Genomic DNA, 24,502 nt, shown 5'->3' on the forward strand with positions numbered 1-24,502 from the left:
CTCCCCAGAAAAAGCTGATCCCTGGCAGATATAGAAATAGAGGGTAAATAAATGCAGGTCCCAAATCCCTGCTGCAGGAGGGTGGAACTGCCCAGAGCAGTTCCACCTGAATGAATACTGTCCTCCATCCACACACACAAAATATTATCAATGAGCTAAGTCACCAGCAGAGGCAATGCAGCTAGCTCAAGACCTGCAAGATGTTCCATCTCAGTCACCTAAACTTCCTGGAGTAGCACAAGAGGACCACATGGGTCAACTGGTGGGCTTCTCATTTGACTATCCAGGCACATATGGGCAAGATTTATCCCTGCTTGGAGCCTTCCTAATTAATACCAGTTCTGGTGACGTAGTTCTATCCCCTTAAAAGAACCAAAGTAGGGGTTAGTATCTAGAAAGCGAAGGAGTTGCAGTTGAAAGGGAAAAGGAGTGGTGGTTGCAGATGTCCTTCAGAGGGCAGGCAATCCATACAAAGAGGCACAAAACCCTGGCAGCTTTGACTTTTAGAGGAATCTAGCAAGCAGTTATCAAGCACCCAGGCAGCTGAGGCATATCTCTCAATCATGGCACATGGGAGTAGAGAGACCCTCTCCCCAGGCATGTATGAAGACACATCCACACCCACCCTGCAAACTGAAACTGGTGCAAAATTTAGCTGCCTGTTAACTCCGGGTATTGTCATGACTGGGAACCCGGCACCAACAGTCTGGGATCTGCTTTCCAGATGCTGACTGCAAGCATAGAAAAAGTATATGTTTTGGGGATTTAGCCAGTTGACTGACCTCCTCTTTTGTGGCTATGCTGGGCATCAGGATTAACAGAACAGCATTTCAAAGGAAGAAGAGCACTTGAGCAGCCAGAGAATCTCATTGACATCTTCCTTGAAAAGACAGATCTGCTTGTTGTTTAAACAAAAGAAATCCCACATGCAATGACTAATGGGGAGTTGGGCAAAGCAACCATATGGGACCATCACCATGTACCTGTGAAACTCATGTACTTCTGGCTGTTGGAGATCTTCTTGGAGTTGTAAAACTCCAACACGTCCAGCACCGCTTGGGGGTTCTTCTTCTGCTCTGACTTGGTGATGTTGGAAGTCTGCAGTAAACGTGCCCATTGCTCTGGCATTCCCTGTGGGAAGATGCACCTCGTTAGCTCACAGCTGGCCTGATGTGGTTCACAGAACACATGCCTGCTGCCACAGTTCTGCCCCAGCTTTTGGGCTTACACAGAGGTGTGAGGGAAACAGAGAGAAAAAAGGACAGAAGAGGAGAGGAAAGAAAAAGAGGTGCTGAACGGATGCCCTCCTAGCCACTGCCTGTGTTACAAGTCACACATTCCTTACATGGACAGGTAAAGGCCACAATGCTCATGGGGCTTTAGGTGAGTCCCAGGTCCTTTGCAGACTGAAACTCAAAAGCTGGAGAGTTCAGGAAGAGCCTCAAGAAAAAAAATAAAACAAAAACCAAATCCTTTATGCACAGGTATATACCTACTTATATATACACCCAAGAAAGACTATAGAAGTAGCATACACTGCACAGCCTCTAGCACAATGAACATGCAACAGTCATTTGGGTCTTCTTGTAGCACTAGAGTTCTTTGCTAACAGCAGTTTGTAAGCCAGAGCTGGGAAAGCAGAGGTGTTAAGTTCACATCTGAAATTCAGAATTTCATCACAGGGGCATAATTTCAGCCAGAAAATAAATACACCTACAGTGCAACCAGACTTGTGCCTTTCCAGCACTAGCAAGAATAACAGTTTGTATGGACAAAGTGGCAAGGGACTGAGATCCTTTAGCAATAAAGTTATCCTCCCTGTTCAAAAGGATGACTGGATACAAGAGTCAGGTCATGCCTCACTGGCACATGTAGGGTAACCTGGGCAAGTCTAGAGGCTGCCATGCAAAACAAAGCTGTACCTGTGATTCAGGGTAGGGGAGCAAAGTCCCTGAAAAAGCAGCACATTACAGACAGCTTAAAACACCTTGCTCACAAACAACTTCCGCTGCTATGATATACTATCTCATAACCAAATAAGAGGAATAATAATATGGGGAAATATGACTCTGTCTTTATAGTATTTTGCGCGTCAATAAAAAAAACAAACAACAACTCGGCACAGAAAAGCATCTGACATTTAGCACATATATGTTCTGTCGTAAGTAGTTATAAACATCTGTGTGTCTCCCAAAGGGAAACTCTCAGAGCCCCACCTGGGGGACACAGGCTATGCTGTAGTTTTCAGTAGAGTATTTCAGCTCTAGAAGAGGAAAGGAGGGGAAGAGAGGGGAAGGGAGGAGAGATATACCATGTTTTGCTGACCACAACAGCCAAAAAAACAGGAAAGGAAAAGTTTGCTGGCAGCCAGGGCTCTGGGTGATGTGCCAAGTTTGACAGTCTCTCAGCATGAATTAGCGGGTAACCTCTGCAGATGTGTTTCAAAGGACATCAAACTAGACAATGGTAATAGCCTTTCCAGCATTACTGTATAAAAGATTAATGGGTCCTGGCTCCTCCCAGCAACAAGCTAAACCACATAGTTCTCTTTTCCTCCAGATTCACTCACTGTGAATTCTCCCGTGACTGCATCAAACCCCACATGAATTGTGTGTTCGAAGTCTGAAGGGAGGGAGATCTCCGGCCGCTCTTTCTCTTTCTTCTTATTGGCTGGAAGAGACAAAAACAACAAAAAAAATCCATAAATCCATCAAGAATTAAAATCTCCAATAGCTTCCAATTCACCTACACAATCACACCCCCACATACCTTTTGCTAGTCATAGGATTTCGATCTGGAGCAGACAAACAGCAAGTTTAAAAACTTTGTTTCCTCACTTAAGAGCAGCCACAGTGAGCAAACAACAAAAATAAAAGTCCTGTAACACAGGACAAGCATAAAGAAGGAAACTGATATTTTGGGTATGTAAAGTGTCAACTAGTATGTCTAGACTCAATAGCATGAGAGCTATTTACGTAAAATATTCATTTGAACTTATACAGGTCAGAGTCAAAAGCTCTACAGGGGCAGTAACTGGAAGCCAGGCAGTTTTGAACACATTTTTTTATTCATTGTTTTAAGCAACTTTTTTTAAAAAATATTATGTGCTGTTAAACATACACCTGCTTCTCATATAAAGCCAGGGACAAAATTAACTACAAGTACTGCTTATAAATTGCTTTCTTCATCCTATTTCCTCACAACAGAGTTTATGAAGAAAACTAAATATAACATCTGTGCTTCTGCTACAAAATCTTATATGAGCAAAACCACTTGTATTTTCTGCTCACAAAATGAACCAAAGGTGGTTTTAATAACAAGCTTTGAAGACATGAGCAAGACAGCAGAATCCAGCAGGTGAGGAGTAGAAGTCAAAAAGAAACAGGAAAGGAAATATATCAAAGCAGATGCACCCTGCAAATTTTAAACTTAGGTCTTCAAACAGGATTATCATTATGCTTTGGATTAAGTTCATGCATATTCACAATGTATTAAGGATTCCACCTTCCTTTTAATATTTATTGTATTCAAAAAATTGAGATGAGTTTAAGGAAGAAGCACATTCTACTCAGTTTTGCTGCTACTTGCAGTTATAAAATCAGCAGAGCCAGGAGAAGGTGACTAAACCACTTATGTTTCCCAGCTGCTACCTTTTTTATCCAAAGCCAAACAGAATCTATTTTGTGGCTGACATTCCCCGGTGCATTTTTGGCAACATGAATACCAAACCCCAGTATTTCAGAAGCCTGTGAGGCTAATGCTCAATATAGCAATTCTTTAAGACACTGCTGTGGTTAGTTGCACAGAGTGGGTCAGGGCTTGCCCCTAAGGACTGAATCCCATTTCTTTCAGGGCCAGCTCTGGCACTGCTCTTTGTATCACTACAGAGTTACAGTTGCACAGAGTAATTCTGGAGAAAGAAGAGGATCAGATGCTCCACTTGGGACACGAAGATGGAACAGATTGGTTTTGATCCCACTTTCAAACAAAGGCGATGGGGGAAGCTGAATCACAGAAGAGCAACAGAGTTGCCAAGGGGAAAGCAGAAGAAAAAGGAGCCATGCTGGAGGAGCCATCATGGAGAAGGGAGGAGACAGAAACATCTGCTGGTTAGCAGATGGTGAGCATCTGCAGCACAGAGGCCTACATGCACTAGTGGTGGATGGAAAGCAAGAGGAAAAGAGATGCATCAGAGGTCTGCCTACAGGATCAGTCCATTCCTCCAAGCCAAAGACTAAGGTGCCATCTCAGCCTAGAAGCCCATGGCTCAGGTGAGGAAGAAAAGGGCATCTCTACCAGCAGCACTATTCAGGAGTGCTGCACGGCTGATAAACACCCACATCTGGACCATTCCAGGGTGACTGACACAGTAAATTTGAACATATTCCTAAAAAAGCTTAAGGGCATTAAGTTGTTTTACACAAGTCTTAGGTGTTTTTTTATTTCTACATTCGGACAGATCTGACAGATCTAAAAGCCTAGACATATTAAACCATTAATAAAACAGTTGCTTTTTGTAGTAGATATTTATGTCATAGCAGGAGGTATAAGGTAAAAAGAACTAAAGAGATAGACACTCCCAATCTTGCTAAACACTTAATCCACCTTTAAAGTGGTTGCATTATCCTTGCAATTAATTAAAAAGACTTCAAGAATCTTAATTTAAAAAAAAAAAAAGAAAAAAGGAATTATATATCTATTTAAGAAGACCTACCAACCACCACAAACACCTTACCACCTTCTCACTCAAAACCACCTATGTTCAATGCTGTTACAAGACCCACCCTTAAAGTTCCCTTATGATGCTCTGGCAACTTAAGCTACACCTAGGAAGCATGATGTCTCACCATGAAGTGAGCCCATACTGAGGCACACTGAGATGAATAACTCCATTCGTAACGTGGAGTAGCGTGCTCTCCATCACCACAGAAAGGGCTCCCCGTTGCTGCAAACTGTCACCTTGTGGGTAAAGCCTTGCCTCTGAGCAAAGCTGCAGCTGAGCTCAGCAAAGCTCAAGGGAGCTAAACACGCACAATTCAAGCCATTTTCATGTCCTCAGCAAGGCACTGATGAGCCTCCTGAGCCCAAGAAATTTCAGATGTTCGCAACTCCTGTTGAAAGCAACAAGTCACACCAGTCCTGCATCTGTTTGGACAGGACCCACCCAGTATTAAACCAGTATTTTTTATATATGAGTTTTGCGTTTTAGGCTGGAACAGAGGAAGTCAGGACTATAAATTACATCCTGAATTTTGCAGGCAGAGTATAAGACTTCAAGAGCAGCCTAGCAAGGGGTATAGCTCAACAGAAGCATGCAAAGATGTATGAGGGCCTGGATTTATGCCCCATGTGTCCTTTACCTGATGCTTCTGCTTATACGCAGGGGTAGCACAATGGAAAAGACACTTTCCAAAGTGCCTTCAAGTAAAACTGTCCTTCTTGACCCAGAGACCTGTAAGAGATGCCTTCAAGATGTCCCTCCTTGTTGGCCTCCCCTCTGATGTGGATCCACAAGCTCTCAGTAAGTCTGTCACCTGATCCACACCAGGACTCTACATATTTGAGCTGCACTTTTGCATAAAGCACAACCCCTTTACCATCTTTCCCACACATCCTTCATAAATTCCCTGCTCCAGTACTACTCCCTGCTCAGAGCAAAGAGCTACCACTTCTCCAAAGGGATTGGCACCATCAACTTCAGCAGCTCTCGACTACCACATAAAAGCCCATAAAAGCCAGCTTTGCTAGCAAAATTAACTGCCAAGCTTTTCAGATCTTCGCAGGCTCTTTGCAACCCCAGCAGAGGCTAAACACAACTCACTGGCTTCCCTGGATAAAGATCCAAAGGTCATGGATTTGCTTAAAACTACTTTCCTTTAACGGAACAGAAAGCAACTTCCCTTTTAGTTCAGCCAAACGAGCACATAACATCAAAAGTGTTTTTGGTACAAACCAAAGAGAGGTGTCTGAACACCGAAGAATTTCATTACATTTAAGCAGCAGGAGGCACTGCGAATATAGCTGTCATCATGAGATTAGAAGAAGTTTTCACAGGATGAAAATCAATCAATTTGGAGAGAAGGTGACAGTGTTACAGATATTTTTTTCTGACAGGAATTAGAGGACAGAAGCAACCGTTCGCATTCAGGCAGGTGTACTGCAACAGAAGGCTCTGCTGGGCTTGGCTAAACGAAAACCTCTGATGTCTTGAAGCATCTGCCATGTTGGCCAACCTTCAGTAAACATAGGCATCATCAGATCAGTGGCAGTCTGTCTGCTGATTTCACCCAAAACATTCCCTTTTGCAGCTCTCCTTTACAATCCATTTGAAACTAGCATTTCAGGTTCTACTTCTTTCACTCTTTTATAAATTTCAGGTGATTTCTTTGTTCTCTGAAACAGTTGATCCCAGAGATTTTAAAACCCCACTCCCTTAAGTAAGCCAACACAAAAATCCTACAGCTTTTTAGGATTCTTACTCATAATAGCAAGTTCTAACCAAAATCCAGCAGACTTTTAACATTGAGTTCGTGGGTTTCTGGACTGCAGGTTCAAAAACCCACATTTGTAAAGCAATCCAGAGTTGCCAAAAGTATCAGATAATAATAATAATAATAATAATGAATGCCATAATATGTTGTAGCAAATGATCCTATATCTTGCTTATTTAAATTAGTGAAACTATCATTTCACTTAGTCTTTTCACTACTAAAAATTAGGAGGCAGCCTCCCTCCTGATGCTCAGGAAGCTGAAGATATCTAGGTTTGACTTTAGTTACCCAGTGCCCAGATATCATTGCAATACAGAAAAAAAGCTGATGTATTAGAAAGAAGAACTCCGAAAAATAGGTCAGATATAAAAAGAAACCAGCATATATTAGGAGATGGAGATTTTTTTCTTTTCTTACATCACTTCAAAAGATTCATGAGAGGGTTTTTAAAATATCCTGATCTTAAAAATTACAATTTCATGTACAGTTCACAGCTCCTATCTCTTTTTCCATCTGTCACAGTCAGTTTAACAGGGAAAAAATTCCTTCAGTTCACAAGAAATGTGTAAGAATTTTCAGTAACAGATTATTCTTAAAAGCAAGTAGACAATGCCTGACCCAAACATTAGAACAGGGTAAATGGCCATGAAGTAAAATACGACAGGTTTAGCAGAAGATTGTGTGTTTCTCTTGCATAACTCAAATTATTTGCTGTTTAAAACAACAAAACAAGCAAAACACCTCCCTTTGCTCCTCACCAAAGGAAATGCCAATGTCAGTTTTGTAATTGGCACAAAAATTTATCATTTTCAAGACCATTACACACAAGTCAGGCCGAGAAGTAGCAGAGCTAGTCCCAGAGTTAGTCCCAGTTTTCAGGGACACTGTTCTAATAATTTATGGGAAAACCCCTACAGGAAACAGCGGCCTCCAAGAGACCTGGAGAGGGATTTTGACAAGGGCATGGAGTGACAGGACAAGGGAGAATTGCTTCAAAGTGAAAGAAGGCATGCCTAGATTAGATATTAGAAAGAATTTCTTTACTGAGGGTGGTGAGGCACTGGCATAGGTTTCCCAGAGAAGCTGTGGCTGCCCCATCCCTGAAAGTGTTCAAGGCCACTTGGATGGGGCTTGGATCAACCTGGTCTAGCAGAAGGTGTCCCTGTCCATGGCAGGGGGGTTGAAACTAGATGATATTTAGGGTCCCTTTCAACCCATTCCATTCTAGGATTCTACGATTTTATGAAAATAAAGTGAGATGGATTAAATGTGACAGGATTAATTATTAGAAAAAAACAAATCTACAGCCAGCACCTCATATACTGCAAAACAACCAAGACAGATGTGCAGGAAAGAAATACACCACATTTGCTAAAACCTAAACCATCACCAAGCATCAAGTGCTCGACTACATTCAAGCCGAGCAACATTCAGACAGAAGCTTTATTAGAACAGATGAAGTACTGTACTTTTATCTCCTGGTAAAATAGATCGGTAAAATCGATCCTTCCTTTTCTTTTCTTCTGGGTTGGGAGGCAAAGGTTTTGAACCATGGTTTAAAGTCCCAGGATCTTTGCTTCCCGATCCAATCATAGTGCTGGTATTTCTCATTGGAGGAGCAGGCGGTTTGTCTTCTGTTTCAACTCCATTGTTAGACATCTTCAGTTGAGGAGGCCGTTACTGGGAATTGGAAAAAAAAATAAATTAGAAGTCTTATTTATTTATTTACCGTAAACTAGAATCACACACTGTCAAATCACAAGCAGGTATTTGCAGCCTAACCTGTAACCTCATATAGAATCATAGACTTTGTAAGGTTGGAAAAGACCTCTAAGATCATCGAGTCCAATCATTAAACCAGCACTGCCGTGTTCCCCACTAAACCATATCCCCAAGTGCCACATCCACATGCTTTTTCAACACTTCCAGGAATGGTGATATCAACACAAACTCAGTGCCAGTACAACAAATTCTACTCAAGCTCCAAATGTTTTTTTTTTCTGTTAACAAGACTACGTTCAAGCATTTGAATTTTAGATCACTGAGAAAAGCCTGTTTCAGGATACAGCCAATCCTCAAGCAAACCATGGAGCAGAAGTGCAGGGTGGGAAGGCAGAACAGTAAATACAAGGTAGCAAAGGGCAGGGATACCTGAGAGGAGTCAACAAGTTGATGAGTTCATAAGACCTCTTAGATCCATGGCAGTTCCCCTAAAAACTATGTCAAAAGGTTTGCATCAGTCTCCAGCACAGCACGATACAGAGGGACTGAAGTTTACACTCAGAGTTTTGATGCAGCTGCTCAGGCTCCTTTGCCACAAAGCTGCTGAACAGGTTCAGAGGTAGAGACGGTCTGGAAGCCGTGAGCTGTACCCACATCACCTCAGATGTAGTGCCGTGGCCCTCACTGGTCCCAAGCCAGCCCTGGCCTTCCTGCAATAACAGCACACTTCAGGGGCAACTCAAATTGCCAGAAAGTTGACAGCATTTTGTTCTGTTGGGAGAGTCAAACAAAACTAGATCCCCAACACACACTTAAATCCGTAAGTAAATAATCCCGGCTGTGCAGATTTAAAGACGGAAGCTTGGGAACAGCAATAGATTATTCTGCAACAACTAGCTTGTTCCACCCAAATGAGATCAGCATTACTCCGGACACAGCCTGGCTGCAGCAAGATCCTTCTGGAAAGTGCAATTCATCTGCACTATATTCTCATATAGTAAGCTGGGAGTTAACTGCAGAACAAAGCAGGAACAGTTTCTGTATGGGTGGAAAAAGCAGTTCAATGGTTTTACTAATTTCACAAGCAGTAAGGGAAGATGTTTCACTCAGGGAGAATTATGGGGTGGCAGAAAGTCAGAAGCAGCTTGCTCTCCACAGGTGAGAAGTCCAGTTACAAAGCCAAGGTCACTGCTGACTTCCAGGGAGCTGCTTTTCCATAGGATGGGCTTGGAGGAAACACACTGAGTCACACACCAAACAGATCCCACAACCATAACACAGTCCTATGACCACACAGCACCCAGCCAAAATCTTCTTCAGTCAAGCTACTGATGCTCAGTGTAACTGGCAAGACATGCTGCTCTCACCACTGTGGGGAGTTAAGGAAGGCAAACACTACCCCACAGAAGTCACTCAGCAGCAATGTGTCAGACTTTGCTGAAAGCAGTTTCCATAACTGTTGCCTGCCAAGCCATGGCTGGTCTGCAGCTCCACCTTCTCCTCCACTTAGTTGATTCCTAGTTTCTTCACACTCCTCAACAGGAGGGCCAGCAGTGTTGTACAGCCCGAAAGGCTTTGAGCAAGCCTTCATGCACAGGGAACTTTTAAAAAGTTTTGGCTTCCAATATAACTGTGCAATGGAATTTTAGATGACAGAGTAGCTTTTGGAGTATTGATTTTAATGGTGGGACAGTTTCATCATTTGGGAGCGGTGGTGGGAAATCAGCTGTGCATTTGTCTGGGTGTGTTCTAGCACGAGCCCTGCGCGTCCCCCACTGCTCGTGCTTCAGCCTCATGCCATTCTCCAGTATAAAACAGAGCAGAACTAAGTGACAGCTGGAGTGCCAGCCATTAAGTGGTTGGTGCAAATGAATACTCTCCCTGTCTAAGCAGTGGAAAAAAGTCTAAACTAACACCCAACTGACAAATTTGGCAGCCACTGCTGCTCACGTATCTTGTGCAACATGAAGATACTGGGCCTTGCTGGCAGGTTTTGCACATCACAGTGTCAGTGCTTGTAACTGAACTGGCACAACTAAACCATTTGAAACGACATAACCAGCAGTGCCACAAAAAAGATGCATTCTTTGCATTGATCTTATTTTACTATGAGAAAGCAAATTGCTGGGAAGGTGCTAGGAATATGCTGCAAGCAGGGAAGCAGAAGGAAAATGAATGTTAGCAGCTCTGTGCCTGCCAAACAGCCCTCCCCAGGAGCAGCACCACATTTGCTGCTCTAACACTCTTGTTTACCCCCACCGGGGTTTGAATAAAGGTGCATCCAAAGATTCTCCCACCAGTCAGACTTCCTGGAGCAGCAGGCAGAACTGGGATGGAGACTGCCTCATTTCTGGGTCCCTCTCCCACTGAACAGAGAGGTGAGTAGGTGAGAATTGATGCTTGATGCTGTCAAAGGCACAAAACTAAGCAGGGGACAGAGTAAAGTTTGCTTTGTTTACTTTACAACATTTGTGTTGGGGAATGGATGCAACATGAGACTGAAATAGAGCAGTATGTAGCTCCAGGCTGGAGAAAAAGAAGTGAGGAATAAAAAAAAATACAAAAAAGAAACCAGATTACAGGCAGAGGCTGGCCTAGTGCTGGGCAAAGGAAAAAGAACATAAGCAAAAAAACCAAAAAGGGACATTAAGAAAAACCTCTGGATGGCAAGCATCCTCCCTCTCAGAACTGAGTGCAAAGGGACATCTGCTCTCAGTTTCTTCAATATAAGAGCGTTTTTTTTCAAATCCCTCAGTCAGAAAGGATAGCACATATGTGAATTATGGTGTTACCGCAGGGCTAGAAACACTGACAGTACAAACTCTTGTTTATCTTACATTATTCCCTGAATGAGCAAGTAGCTGCTGAAAAGTTACATAGTTTAACAAACAATATTGTTTCACACCTATTTGATAACTACAACTTTTGCATAGACAAAGCCTATAGAACATGGTCTCGTTTTCCCCCCATTGCTCAAACTCCCAGATCTTTCTCTTCATCAAAGTCTTATGTTTGGAGTTACATGAGCTATTTAATCTGTTTGGAGATGGAGGGGTGAGAAGAATCCTTTGACCCACAAAATTAAGAGACTGGTGCCACAGAAGTTTTCCTCTGTAATAGCAGCACTATCCTAGAGGGTTCTCAAAAGCTTTGTGCCACTATATATTTAAAGGGAAATCCAAAAACCTGCTTACATGAGTCCTCCCACTGTGAGAGAGACATAGTCCATCCCCAAATGCAACATCACTAAACTTCTATTGACTTCAAAGTATGTGGCTGAAACCCTGTCCTGATAGAATTATACCCACATCTCAGAGCTGAGAGCCTGGAGCCCGGAGCCATGCCAAGTGGTGACAGAGGTGGCAGTCTCCTTCATTGTAGCCTAGCTGGCTGTGCAAATTCTCTTCTTCCAAAAATAATCTCCTGCCAATTCACATGTAAGTAGGTTTCAAACAGCCTCCCCCCATGTAGATGCTGCTCAAATTCAGAGCACCAGGCAACTGCTTCACCAGCGGGCATAATATCAGTGCTACGCCACTGAAATGAGTCACTCTGCTCGGCACAGTCCATCCCAACAGGAATGCAAAGCATCACTGGACTGAGTTATTTCCTTCTTCACACCAGCACAACTCTGCTTTGAGAAATCCATCTTATGTTTCCACAGTATGATTAAGTGAACAGCAGAAGCAAGGAAACAGCACATGAACTTTTCAGCCAGAGTCAGACAAGGGAATACATTTTAGCTGCAGACACAATTATTCTCAACTACTATACATATTAAAATACCAGCACTCAAACCAAACCCTGCAGACAGCACTAGCAAGGCAAAGCCATGATGTAGGACTATTGTTTCTGTAGACGTTTGGGAATACTGAAAGTTCAAGCTGTTTCAGTACATAGTACTTAGAGAAGGTTTTATTACATACTGCAATCTGTGACTGCTGTAAGTCAAGTTATGGTGGCCTTCAAATGCTCCCTGTCCGTCCCCATCAACTTTTGAAGCCCACTAGCTAAATCTGATTGCCCCAGACTCAACAGAGTGCAACAGCAAACCTGACAAACTCTCACACCTACAAAACACTTCTGCAGACAGGAAAGAGCAACAGACAACCATCACAAGGGGACAAGAGACTTAGGAAATCACTCGGCATTTCAAGGCAGAGCAAGCAGAGGTACGGAACAGAAGACAGCACCCACAAGTGCTAGCAGGGGCATCCAACGGTTCAGAGTACACACACGTGCAAAGATCTGTATTAGGATGATCACAGAATCATTAAGGTTGGAAAAGACCTCTAAAATCATCACGTCCAAGCGTTAACCCAGAACCACTGTGTTAACCACTAAACTATATTCTCAAGACAAGATGGTTTAAGGTCTTGGTGTGGGCCTTCAGTCGCCTTAGATTGAATAGACTTCCATCAGTACGGTATCGAATGTAGATACCGTCCTGATCATTGAGGTCTGCTGTGGCCCTTTGGAGCATCATGCTAAAAAAGACTGTGAATAGGGTAGGAGCGAGAACGCAGCCTTGTTTCACACCATTCTTAATTAAAAAGGGCTCAGAAAGTGTGTTGCCATATCTGACTTGGCCGTGCTGATCCTCGTGGAGTGAGATGATCATTTTAAGGAACTTGGGGGGACAACCTAAACGTTCCAAAATCTGCCACAGACCTTTTCACAGTATCTAAAGCCTTGGTGAGGTCGACAAAGGTTACATAAAGACCTTTGTTCTGTTCCCTACACTTCTCTTGTAGTTGTCTGAGAACAAACACCATGTCTGTGGTACTCCTGTTGGCTCTGAAACCACACTGACTTTCAGGTAGAATTCCTTCTGCTATAGTGGGTATTAGTCTGTTCAAGAGTATTCTTGCCAGGATTTTGCCAGCAATGGAGAGCAGAGTAATGCCACGGTAGTTTGAGCAATCTGATTTAATTCCTTTCTTTTTATACAAAGTGATGATGACTGCATCACGAAGGTCAGATGGTAGTTCACCGCTTCCATCAACGTTGCCCCCGTTCAATCTTAAACATCCACTGGTCAGATTATGTGACCAATACATCTGTTCTAGAGCAAGCAGCAGCCACAAGTATTGAGGCCATGTTGATGAGAACACAGCTGCGATGGGCAGGGCACGTCTCCAGGATGAAGGACCACTGCCTCTCTAAGATCTTGCTTTACGGTGAACTTGCCACTGGCTGCCGCAAGAGAGGAGCCCCGAAGAAAAGATACAAGGACTCCCTGAAACAACATCTCAGCCTTGGCCATATTGATCACCATAACTGGTCTACTCTGGCCTCCAATCGGGAGGCCTGGAGAAACACCATCTATAACGCAGCTGTCTCCTTCGAGAACACACGCAGGATCACTCTCGAGGAGAAAAGGCAACGCAGAAAGAACCGTGTTTTGCAGAATATACCATCTAAAGAGTCTTTCTGCTGTGCCTTTTGCAATCGGATATGTCTGTCTCATATTGGCCTCATAAGTCACCACCGTGCCTGTAACAAATGTGGATAGAACCTTCCCAAATCTTCGTTCGCGAAGCCCAGCCATGAATATTCTCAAGAACCACATCTACACATCTCGTGAATCATGAAGTTAATGCCTAAACTACAGGTGTAAACTGTAACACAGGCACAGTCCCCTAACACAGGCACAGCCTCCTGAGATGTTCACCTAGCAGAGTGGGACCCCAACCTATGAAAAACATTCTGGCACTACTCTGTGTAACACACACACACAAATAAAATAAAAAAGAGAGAACAGAGATCCTCTGTGTATGTCATTTTTCCTTCCAGTTAACTACATCATTTCAAACCTGCTGCTCCACACTGAACTATAAGTTTCTATCAAGCTGTCTTTGCATTCCTTAGCAAGACAGACAGATGACTGATGGCTAAAACAGAAAGCAATTAAAAAGTCAGAGAGGCTGAAACCTACGCTACAGTAGATGCCATAAAGATAACTACGTCCAATGCACACTAATTGTAGGAGTCAACATGGAAACTCATAAAAGAGTCATCTATAATTCATGCAGTCTGGCAAGGCAGTACTTGTAAGTTACTTACTACAACTTACAGATGAATAAACTACATTAAACAAGAGAGGGGAGAGGAAGATGTTCAGCAACTGCTCTTCCCTCTCTGCCTACTAACAGAAGGAAATCTCACACTTTTCCAAGATGCTATTATTCTGTTGTTGGCAGGGTGAGGAAAATGTGTCTTTCCCACAAAAAAGGCAGAAAGTCTTAACCTTTAATTGAGTAGATCCTGATCAGAACAAGCACTTTACCTCTGCACCAGTATCCCTGCATCCTTCCACCCCATGGCTAGAGATTGCTGGTGCACATACACAGTTAAAATTTCCTTCTTCCCCTTTGCACTGCCCTGGTGAGAAAGCACAAACCGTCCCCTGCTCTGTTCAAATACATTGCAAGCAGCAGATTCCTCCCTGTGTGTCACACTTTCATTCAAATCCCAGCAGAGAAGTAACACCAGAGTTTACCAGCTGGGTTTCGACACAGGATGAAAAGCCACTCATTTGTTTTTTATTACTTTACGTGGGACTAAGTCTCAAACACCAGTCTCACACTGAAGGAAAGGCACCCCACATGTTCCACCTGAAAAAGAGGCAAGAGTTGTCCTCTTCCTCCACCCGACAGCAGATGGGACCTGGAACACATGCTGTCACAAAAAAGGCAGCAGCATTATACACACCCCGAGGGAGGACAGACCAATCACCAAATTTAGAGGTGATTAAAAAAACCCTCAGAAACTGTAGCATGTAGCTTTTCCCCCAGCCAGGGACTGCACATCTGAGCACTGTGCCAGTGTGCCAATTAAACAAAAAAACCCCAAGGACTAGCAAAGCATCACCCCAGACCCAGCATTTACATGTGAATTAAAACAAGACAAAAACCCAAAACAACAGGTTTTCATAAAGTTCTAATAAATAATTACAAAACAGCAGTGTTTGCTGATGTCTGTTTAAAACTCTCCTGGTTAGACCACTGCAGGTGCTACCAACACCTAAAGATGCAGAAGAAATCGCCAAATTAAATGAAATAATCACTAAACATCAGAATACATTTAGAAAATAATGTATCCACTGCTATAGCCCTATGGATGGGTGTGGGGAGGGGGAAGGGAAACATACTCTCATGACAGATGGCCAACTACTAGTTGCAGTCTTGCTCCACTGCCAGCATTATTTCCATAGTGCTAGAAATAAAGGATGACTGACCAGTTACAACTCAACAGGAAGGCTGGAGGATTCCATGGGTTGGAATTTCAAAATCCAAAAGACTGGAGGATCCTTTTAAAAAACAGCCTTTCATTTAACCCCAACAGTTTGGGCTAAATGTAAGAACTGCCAGGTGGGGTTCCCTAACCCCTATTTTGCAGGAGGACATGGGCACCACTGCAGCAGGCAGGAGAGCTGCAAAATCTCTCCCTGGGCAGATATACATGCTAACCCATCCTACTGCACAGATACGCTTCTAAAGAAGAACAGACTAATTATAACCACTCGATTCCTAGCAACAGAGTTCTCCTTTCATTCAAGCTAAGGAAGCTTCTTTCTGTTTTGTTTTAAATAATCAAGGCCCAGTGTTCATCCGTTTCTACGGTGTGGGCCCATGCATGTCCACTGCGACAGTAACCCACAGTGCGGAGGGTTTCAGTAGCTCAGAGGCAGGTCAAGCCCTTTCCATCACATTAGGCTTGGATCCAAAACCACAGAGAGGCAATGCCAGCTTAAACTGCCATGTTAAAACGTAGCTTCGGTTGTTTCACAAATAATGGGCAGTGTCAGACAATAACCATTTCACAATCAGTGCCAGCTGTGCCCAAGTACCTGGAATACAAAATGAACTCACCTTACTTGTGCTCCACTACTCAAGCTTTGAAAGCTGCAGAGATCAGCCCTGGCCAATCCCATCCCTGGGTAGCAGCCTCCTCATTTTGACCGAGCATTTACCCATTTCTAGCAGTGCTTTTAAACAGCCCAAGAGAAATAAATTGCATCCATATTTAAGGGGAAAAAAATCCAAGCTGAGAGAGAAAGAACCAAGAGTATCATTTTTAAAAGCTCTCAGCCCACAAATCATTCTCCTTATTTCCTCATCTCCAGAAGTGCTGTCTCCCTTCCCCCAGCTACATGACTGAACAAGCAAGTGTGCTGTTGCAAATGTCAGGACAGGCTCCCTTTTCCAGCACAGTACGGAGCAGCCTTGGCTCCAGTTCCGCTTTAGCTCACAAGAAGGCAGGGTTTCAACCACACCAGTCAAAGTAGTTGCTAGAGTCAGAGCTTGCTAAGCAGGGAGGGAAAAATAAAGGCCTCTTATGTTAAAGTATACCCAAAGCCCATAAAAAGAGGTTTCCTGGAGGAAATCTGTGTTCCAGAGGAAATGACCAGATGCAGCATAAAGAAAATATATTAATCCACACAGTTAAACACATCCCCACTACTTTGCACCTAAGTTACTTGGCTCTGAGTCCTGACTACACATTAGCAGCAACAGCAACTGAAAGCAGCCAAATCATTAATCATTCTTCCATTCAAAAGTTTCCAATCCAGAGAATGTAGAGCAGAGGGCACAGAATTAAGCCCTGCTATCACCTAATGTGGAATAGTTCACAGTACAATGTATTCACCTTTTAAATACATGTACATATCTACAAAAACGGCAGCTTGTTAAATGCAGAGATTTGCCATTTAGCAATGGGGGTGGGGGTAAGAAATATGTCAGAAAACTAGAACATTTGAGTCAACAACATCCCATAGGCACAGAGGACACTGCAACGCAGTGGTTAGCAAAAAAGCCACAGTACGTAAATAGTTGAAAGTTTGTATTAACCTCTAAAAAGTGATTTTTTTTCTGAGGTGAAGAAACACCAAGACTGCAAAGAGGAAACCAATGTTCTTAACTCATTCAACTCTTTTGTAGCTGGGAAAGTAAAGAGCAAGAAGACAACCCAATTATCATTAGTGGATGAAGCCATCCAAGAGCCTCAATTAGACTGAAGGGAAAATGCCACAACAGTTCGGCACTAATTGGAAATGCAAACATTTATCATCAGAGTAGCGCTCGCTCCTGTGTATAGCTTCATTGTGTTCACTGCAGCTAATGACAGTAGGAAACCCAGTGTTCCATAGTATTTATGTAATGACTGGCAAAGCTGTCACATTCCCTTAATTGCTAGCCAGGATTTTCATACTGGCAGTAGTTTTCAATTAAAGGAAATCGTAAAGATTGGTTCAGTTTCACATTGCTTCATTAAAGTTTTGGTTCTTCTTCTATGTTGGGGAAAGAGGAAGAATGAAGAGCCCTCCCTCTGCACTAGTAGACAAACTGAATTAAGAGAGAAGGAAAGCACTGTCAAACACCCAGAACTGCAAAAGCTAATTTACCATCAATAAAGACAAGTAATTTGAGAACTGCACATAAATCTGCTTCAGGTTTGCAATGATTACTCTTTCAAGTGTGATACATGTAGTGTTCTTAAGAGTAGTTCAGTTACAAGGCAAAATGAAAGAACCTAGGGTTCCCCCCAGTTGAACTTTCACAGTAGAGCTTCCTTTGCTGGTAGAACATCAGCTCTGTGTTTATAATTATATGCTACCTAGCAAAATGCCCTATTCTACCTACTTTATAATTCCAGAACATACAGGAGTACCCATAGTGAGTACACTGTAGAAAGGCCTCACGTCCCTAGACTTTCTTACTTGTACCAAATGGACTGCAGAGCATTCACTGGTCCATTAAGAATCACGATCACTTAATTTAATGAGTAGCAGTTTGTTTTTAGGAAGTACCATCAAGCCTTTTATCACATCATTTACTCAGATTCCAGTCATACTTACTGTATGTCAGTAGAGAAAAGAAAGCTCCATAGAACTGGCACAAAGGAACTGCTGTTTCTGCAATATATTACAACCAAGTCTGCATTAGCGCTCAGTTAAATAAAGCCCATGAGCCAAGTGAACTATTTTTACACCACTGAACAAAAGGAAATATTACACCATCACTTATTACAGTGGCAGGCCCATTTTAAGGCACCATGTAATTAGGAATGGGAGTTAATTAAAAGACCAGATATAGTAGGCAAGGGTTTCCTCAACATCTTTGTGCAAGTCTTTCTGGCGCATGGATCTTCTTACCCTGTGTTCTTGCTACAACAACCCAAGCGACTGCAAGCAGGACACATGGATCTTCACTGAGACCCAGTTAAAACTCATTCTTTCTCAGGAAGCAGCCACATCGACTGCAGACACAAAACCCAACCCAGCAGACTGATCAAGCTCCCATACACAGCCCTGTCAGCATCTGCAGCAAGTGACTTGCTTCTTTCAATCCAATTCCCAGTGGACAAGCATCTACATCATACAATTAGAAACGATATGAACTGCAAATTCAGCAGAATTCAGATTTCACTGATGGATGGACTGTCAGTCTTCATGTTTTATTCATCTCAAGACTGCTTTGTCAGGTGGGTTGTATATCCTCTGTGTACTTAAAATGCTAAAAATCATTTTATGGTCACTACTGAGAAACCAAGAACCTCTATAGACAACGTTGTACACCTGCTAAGTGCTAGCCAAAACTCACCAGATTTCCAAAATGAAGATGACAACCAAAGACGGATGTTCTAGGAAGCCATAGGAGTCAAGGCATTTTGTTCAGTATAGTACTCCCTCCCACTGGTGAAGTCAGCTTGCTCAAGTTTCATGGCTACTTCCCACTAAGATCATCAGTGTATGAATTAGCCTCCCTAGGAGAGCATGCAGCAAATCCAGATGCAGTTTTCTGATCATCCTTCTCTAACTCCAATAATTAAGATTCAACAATGTTCACTATCAGCAAACTCTCGTAGAGGTTTCTGCTACCTACCCATAACCCCAAAGTTTCCTCAGTGTTCAGGCACTCAAACCAATTCTCATTTCAGCACCCACCTCTGGTTACCTGACCACATTACCTCTCTCACCTATTGTAAATCCAAGGTAAGAGAGTGTAAAATGAGATACTTTACATTCTGTAGCTAGCACACTATAATTTCACCTCTCACCTTTACAGTAACAGATCTGTTTGCTAAAAAACTCAAGATGCCAACAGGACAGTCAGTTTTCTGAAATCTCAGGGGTGGTCCCGAAGCATACCCAGGAGGAATGCTTGGGGGCTGCGCTTCTCAAAACAATTCTGTGCCCTCCACTTTGTGGTATTTACACCTGCCTCATGGAAGTGCTGCATTCCTTTTTACTGACACTAACATTTGTACACACACTGTGGCACAATGCCCTGTCTCCCCCTTTCCTGTTCTTATACTCCTTATAGAGGGATGCAGTGCAGTGACATACACTTGTTGTGGGAAAGGAACAAAGCATGACCTAGTGGCTTAAGTGAACTGTCTTCTTTGCAAGTATGGCTTCTTTCACTTTTCTTTCCAATTGTTTCCTTTGACCTGAGTTTTCATAGAATCATAGAAAAGGCTTGGGTTGGAATAGACCTTAAAAATCCTCTAATTCCAACTCCCCTGCCATGGGCAGCAATTCCACCCACTAGATCAGGTTGCTCAGGGCCCTACCCAACCTTTTCCTACATTCCTGGTTATTCTTGTACTGCTGATATTTACAGGTGTTGATTCACAGCCTCCCAAGATATGCATGTTTGGCTGCTTTTATTTTTAAGAAAAGTCTCTTCAGGCTGGAAATAACTCTTCTGTGAACACTTTTCAATATTTATCTAGTTTTATCTGAGGAGCTTAAATATTCTACTTTGACAAAAGCCTCAAAGTTTTATCACTCTGTTGTTCTATTAAAATATTATAAAACAGACATCTAAACTTGTGGCCTGCTACTTTGTAAGCTCCCTTTTAGCTTTAAAAATAGAAGCTGGATTTGAGCCTAATATATATTCTTTAAACTTTCAACATGGTTTGAATTTACATACCCACAGGTGAAACTTCCCCTGAGGGTTTCAATTCTTAAAGACAATTAAAAAACTGCAAAAAAAAATACTTTATTTCTGACAAAGCTGAACTAAGATATCTTAAATAGAAGTGCTCAAATCCCAAATCATGACTTTTTGAAATGGGCTCTCAAAAAATAGCCCTGAGCAATTAAGCCCACAATTCTGTCATTTTAGTATCTTATGTTATCAGCAGACAGCTTCCATCTCAGATCTGAGATGATGTATTGTCTCCAACCTCTGCTCCACTGGCTCCTAACCTTTTCTTCCCCATGGAGCACCTGTAGTCTAGGTATTTCCCAGGAGATTCGTTAACTGCTCTTTCCTCAAAGGCTGAGATTATTGGCATTTTTCTCAGTCTATATTTCTAAGCACTTAAAAGACCTGTCAGGACAGAGAAATAAATAAATACAGAAAAATAACAATTCATCATTCTCTCTGTCAAAACATCGTAGGTAAAGAGAAGACCTAAGTTTTGTCTGATGTCTTTAAAGACCATTTTCCATCCTGCATGTCTGTAAATCACTTACAGAGCATTTCACATCCTCTTTTAATGAAAGTATCCCAAGGGAGAGGGTGGATTAGAATATTGGTATCTCTAATTAAGAAGGTAAATATCAACAACGACAAACCAGAGTTGCGTGTATGCTCAAAACAATCTAGTTAGAATTCTATTTTAATTAAAAATCAGTCAAATAATTCTATTATGCTAAGGATTGCTTTAGGTGTGGTTCCAATCCAGCACATCTTTTTTTAATATTTTAGTTCCACACACAGAAAGTGATTGAAAAAACAGTGTAAACTACCAGAATGGTCCTTTCTGTACAGCAAGTTCCTCTCCCAGTTAGAGAGCTTGGGAAGATACAGAAATAAATGTTCCAATGTCAGTCATCCACTTAAAGTAAGCCACTTAGTAAAAGAAACAAATAAAAAAAACTCTGATAAAATAAAAGCAGCATACATGGTCACCCACCAGTGTGACCAGCGGGTGGAAGAAGGTGATTCTCCCTCTCTGCTCCACTTTGGCAAGACCCAACCAAGAGTGCTGCATCCAGCTCTGGGGTCCTCAGCATAAGAAGGACTTGGACCTGCTGGAGTGAGTCCAGAGGAGATCACAAAGATGCTGAGAGGGCTGGAGCACCTCTGCTATGGACAAGCTGAGACAGTTGTGTTTGTTCAGCCTGGAGAAGAAAAGACTCCGGGGTGGCCTTAGAGCTACTTCCAGTACCTAAAGGGGCTACAAGAGAGCTGGAGAGGGACTTTTGACAAGGGCATAGAGTGACAGGACAAGGGGGAATGACCTTAAGATGAAGGAGAGCAAGTTTAGATTAGATATTAGGAAGAAATCCTTTCCTATGAGGGTGGTGAGGCACTGAAACAGGTTGCCCAAGAAGCTGTGGATATACCATCCTTGAAAGTGTTCAAGGCCAGGATAGATGGGGCTTTGAGCAACCTGATATAGTGGAAGGCAGTCTCCACAACAGGCGGTTGAAACTAGATGATCTTTAGGGTCCCTTCCAACACAAACCATTCTAGGATTCTATGAAATCCAGTATTCCCACTCTTGGCCCAACTACCTGCAAACATCACATCAGAAAGCCCTTCTTATTTCCTCCTATTTTCCCCTTTTGGCTCCTTTGTTAAAAAGTAATATGCAGCTCTTCTACAACTGCACAATTTACATAGTTTTGTTTTTAAAAACAGAGAAAAGAAATATTTCAAACATAGTCTCATTTCTGGTTTTGCTCTTACACGATCTATGGGACCCTGCTGCATAACAAGAATTTTATTCATAGGAAACAGAAGCAGCCCAGCTGCCAGAGCCAGTTACCTGCCTGTATGACTGAACTGGGGAATCTGGGAGAAGGAGCAGGGCAGAGGTCTGTAGTACAGAAGAGTGTGGATGTATAAACATGCATATACAAACAAACATGTGTGTGCACACGTGTATGTGTGCAGGTGTGTAGATAATTTGCACCACCCAAGTTACTCACTTATTTTGTTTACTCCCAAATAGTCTGTATCATATGATCATTTATAAACATAATTATCCTCAAGTGATATAAAGTCCTAAGAAGAAAAAAAAGTTGTAGAAAGTTATAAAGTACAACAGACAGCTCTGAACTCGTTTAATTTGGTATTGCACATTGCCCAATTACTTCTGTAAGTATCCACACACCAAATCTTGTTTCTATTAACTGCAATCTATATTAAATTATAAAATAAATAAACCAATTCCCTAGAGGCATATAAACAAGGTTGTTGCCCAAATCCATGTTGACCTCATGCACACAGGTTATTCAACCACTACCATTCACTATACTGAAATACACTTGGGAATTAAACAAGAAAAGAAAAGAAAGACACTTCTGGAGCCCATTTCCTCTTCTAAGACACTTGTGAGAGGGAAGGCTGGATAGCTCAGAAAAGGCTAACCTCACAATTTCCCCTCAGGTTTGTGCTGAAGAAAGAAGAGATTCAAGGTCTTGCAATTCCAGAAATAGAAATCCTCCTCTGCACACATTTTATTCTACCAGGTCAACACACAGAACACAGTGGTGGGTCCCCAGACATCATCTTCACCACTCCTTATCCTGCTGAGCCTTCCAGTCTGCCAAACTGAAACTAACAATGCCTCTGGCTTACTGGGAGGTGGAGAAGATGTCAACAGACAAAAGTAATAAAGTTCCTGAACCGCTTAGACTAGACTATCTGCAAATTATTTATTTGTAGCATTTGAGTGTAGAAGTCGAAGGAACTGGTAGGTAGAAACAGGTTTTGCTCATCCTAATATTTCATACTAAGACTAAACTTCAGCTGTGAAGCTCTCTTGCCGCTACGACTGCCTGCATCCTTCAAATATCGTTGGTAGACAAGGCAGGATGGCTGAATGTGGTGAACATGCACATGATTATGAAGAACTGGGAAGAATTTCCTTATTACAGGCTTTCCATAGCCTTAAGAAAGTTTGCCTGAGGAGACAAAAGCTCACTTCTTGCTGCTTGGACAGAGGGGTAGACCCAGAATGTGTAGAAGTGGTGGGTGAGTGACCTTTACACTCCAGAACAAAATCACTACCAAAGCAGCAAGGTCTTAGTTGAACCTGCCAAATTTTCACAGGACAGAGTCAGAAAGCCACAACAACTTGGCTTTGCATGCCCACAGGATTAAGCACAGCCATCCAACACCAAGCCATGCCACAGTCCTGCAAGATCAGGATCACTGCTGGGCTACAGCCTGGTAGTCACTAGGGCTGTCCAAACTCCATCCCACTTACACACACGAACCCAGCGCAGAATATTGCAGCATGAGGCCACAGGACCACATGGCAGGAGCACCTTTGAAGACAGACTCAGGCAGCCATATGAGTAGGAAGCTGACTGAAGAGGTAATATTTGCTTTGAACCTTCTCTGTATCATTAGTGCTTGCGCTAATTACAATAGCCAACAGTAGCAGTCACCCTGATGGGGGGGTCGAACAATAGTGACAGAGCTGTCAACTGCATTCAAGGAACCAAATCCTTAAGGAGTTCATCGTTTTGGGGCCAGAACAGAATCCATACAGCAAGATGCACAGGATTGCAGGTTTTTTTAGGGCAGAAAGCTTGAGAGAGTAAGTACAGCTGACGCAGACATTAAAAAATTAAGTGCGTTTTCCTATTTCTCAGGGGGATTTAAACAGCAGGTGAGTGGGGCTGGTCTATGGGACATGACCCTTTTTTATTTCAGCTATTTAGATGCAAATTGTTTCCCCTCCCTCCCCCTCTCAACACCATCTGTTAGCCCAGAGGTTTAGACTGTGCCTAGGATGTAGGTTTTGGGGGAGGGGGATAAAGATAAAGCACTGAGAGAATTTCAGTTGATGCCCCTATTGCCTCTGGGGTACAGTTTTGGAGAGAAAAAAAAAAAAAACACTTTGTCATACTATTAATTAAAAATAGGATTTTTCTCTCATTCTACTGCACTTTTCTTACCAACCCCATGGATTTCCTACCCTAGAAAGCATTCCTTGTCCAGCTTTTGGTCAACAAGCCACATTATATAGGGACATTTATAGCAGGTTGCTATGGTGTTAGCAAAGGGCATGAGCTGGTACTGCAGGAAGTATCAGAGATTCAAGGAATTAAAGTCCTAAATAATAATAATGGCGTCCTTCACTACAAGGCAGAGTATTTAATGTTCCTTTAGTGCTAGTGAAGCTACCTCATCTCTGTCTGACTTTCCCAAGTGAACAGCAATGTACTTTCAAGAACTGTGGAAAGATTTGATTCATTAAACACTTCACCCAGGGCCCTGGATTCTTCATAAAGGCAAGATTACGGGTGA

The 24,502-nt window shown here is 42.5% G+C and overlaps 1 protein-coding gene across 3 annotated transcripts in view; it reads right to left on the minus strand.

Annotated features, from left to right (window-relative positions):
• PAK1 (p21 (RAC1) activated kinase 1) overlaps positions 1-24,502 on the minus strand; it is a 78,359-nt gene that overhangs the window by 25,296 nt on the left and 28,561 nt on the right. For all 3 annotated transcript variants that reach the window (XM_027741074.2, XM_027741075.2, XM_027741076.2), the window contains 3 exons: positions 7,961-8,171; positions 2,570-2,670; positions 984-1,131 (listed from right to left, as the gene is read on the minus strand). In XM_027741074.2, coding sequence (XP_027596875.1) covers positions 984-1,131; positions 2,570-2,670; positions 7,961-8,150 — 439 coding nt within the window. In that variant the 5' untranslated portion in view covers positions 8,151-8,171. The remainder of the gene's footprint in view (positions 1-983; positions 1,132-2,569; positions 2,671-7,960; positions 8,172-24,502) is intronic.

Source organism: Pipra filicauda, unplaced genomic scaffold, assembly GCF_003945595.2.
Source record: "Pipra filicauda isolate LSUMZ 115617 unplaced genomic scaffold, ASM394559v2 scaffold183_size1465899_pilon, whole genome shotgun sequence".
NCBI lineage: Eukaryota > Metazoa > Chordata > Aves > Passeriformes > Pipridae > Pipra > Pipra filicauda.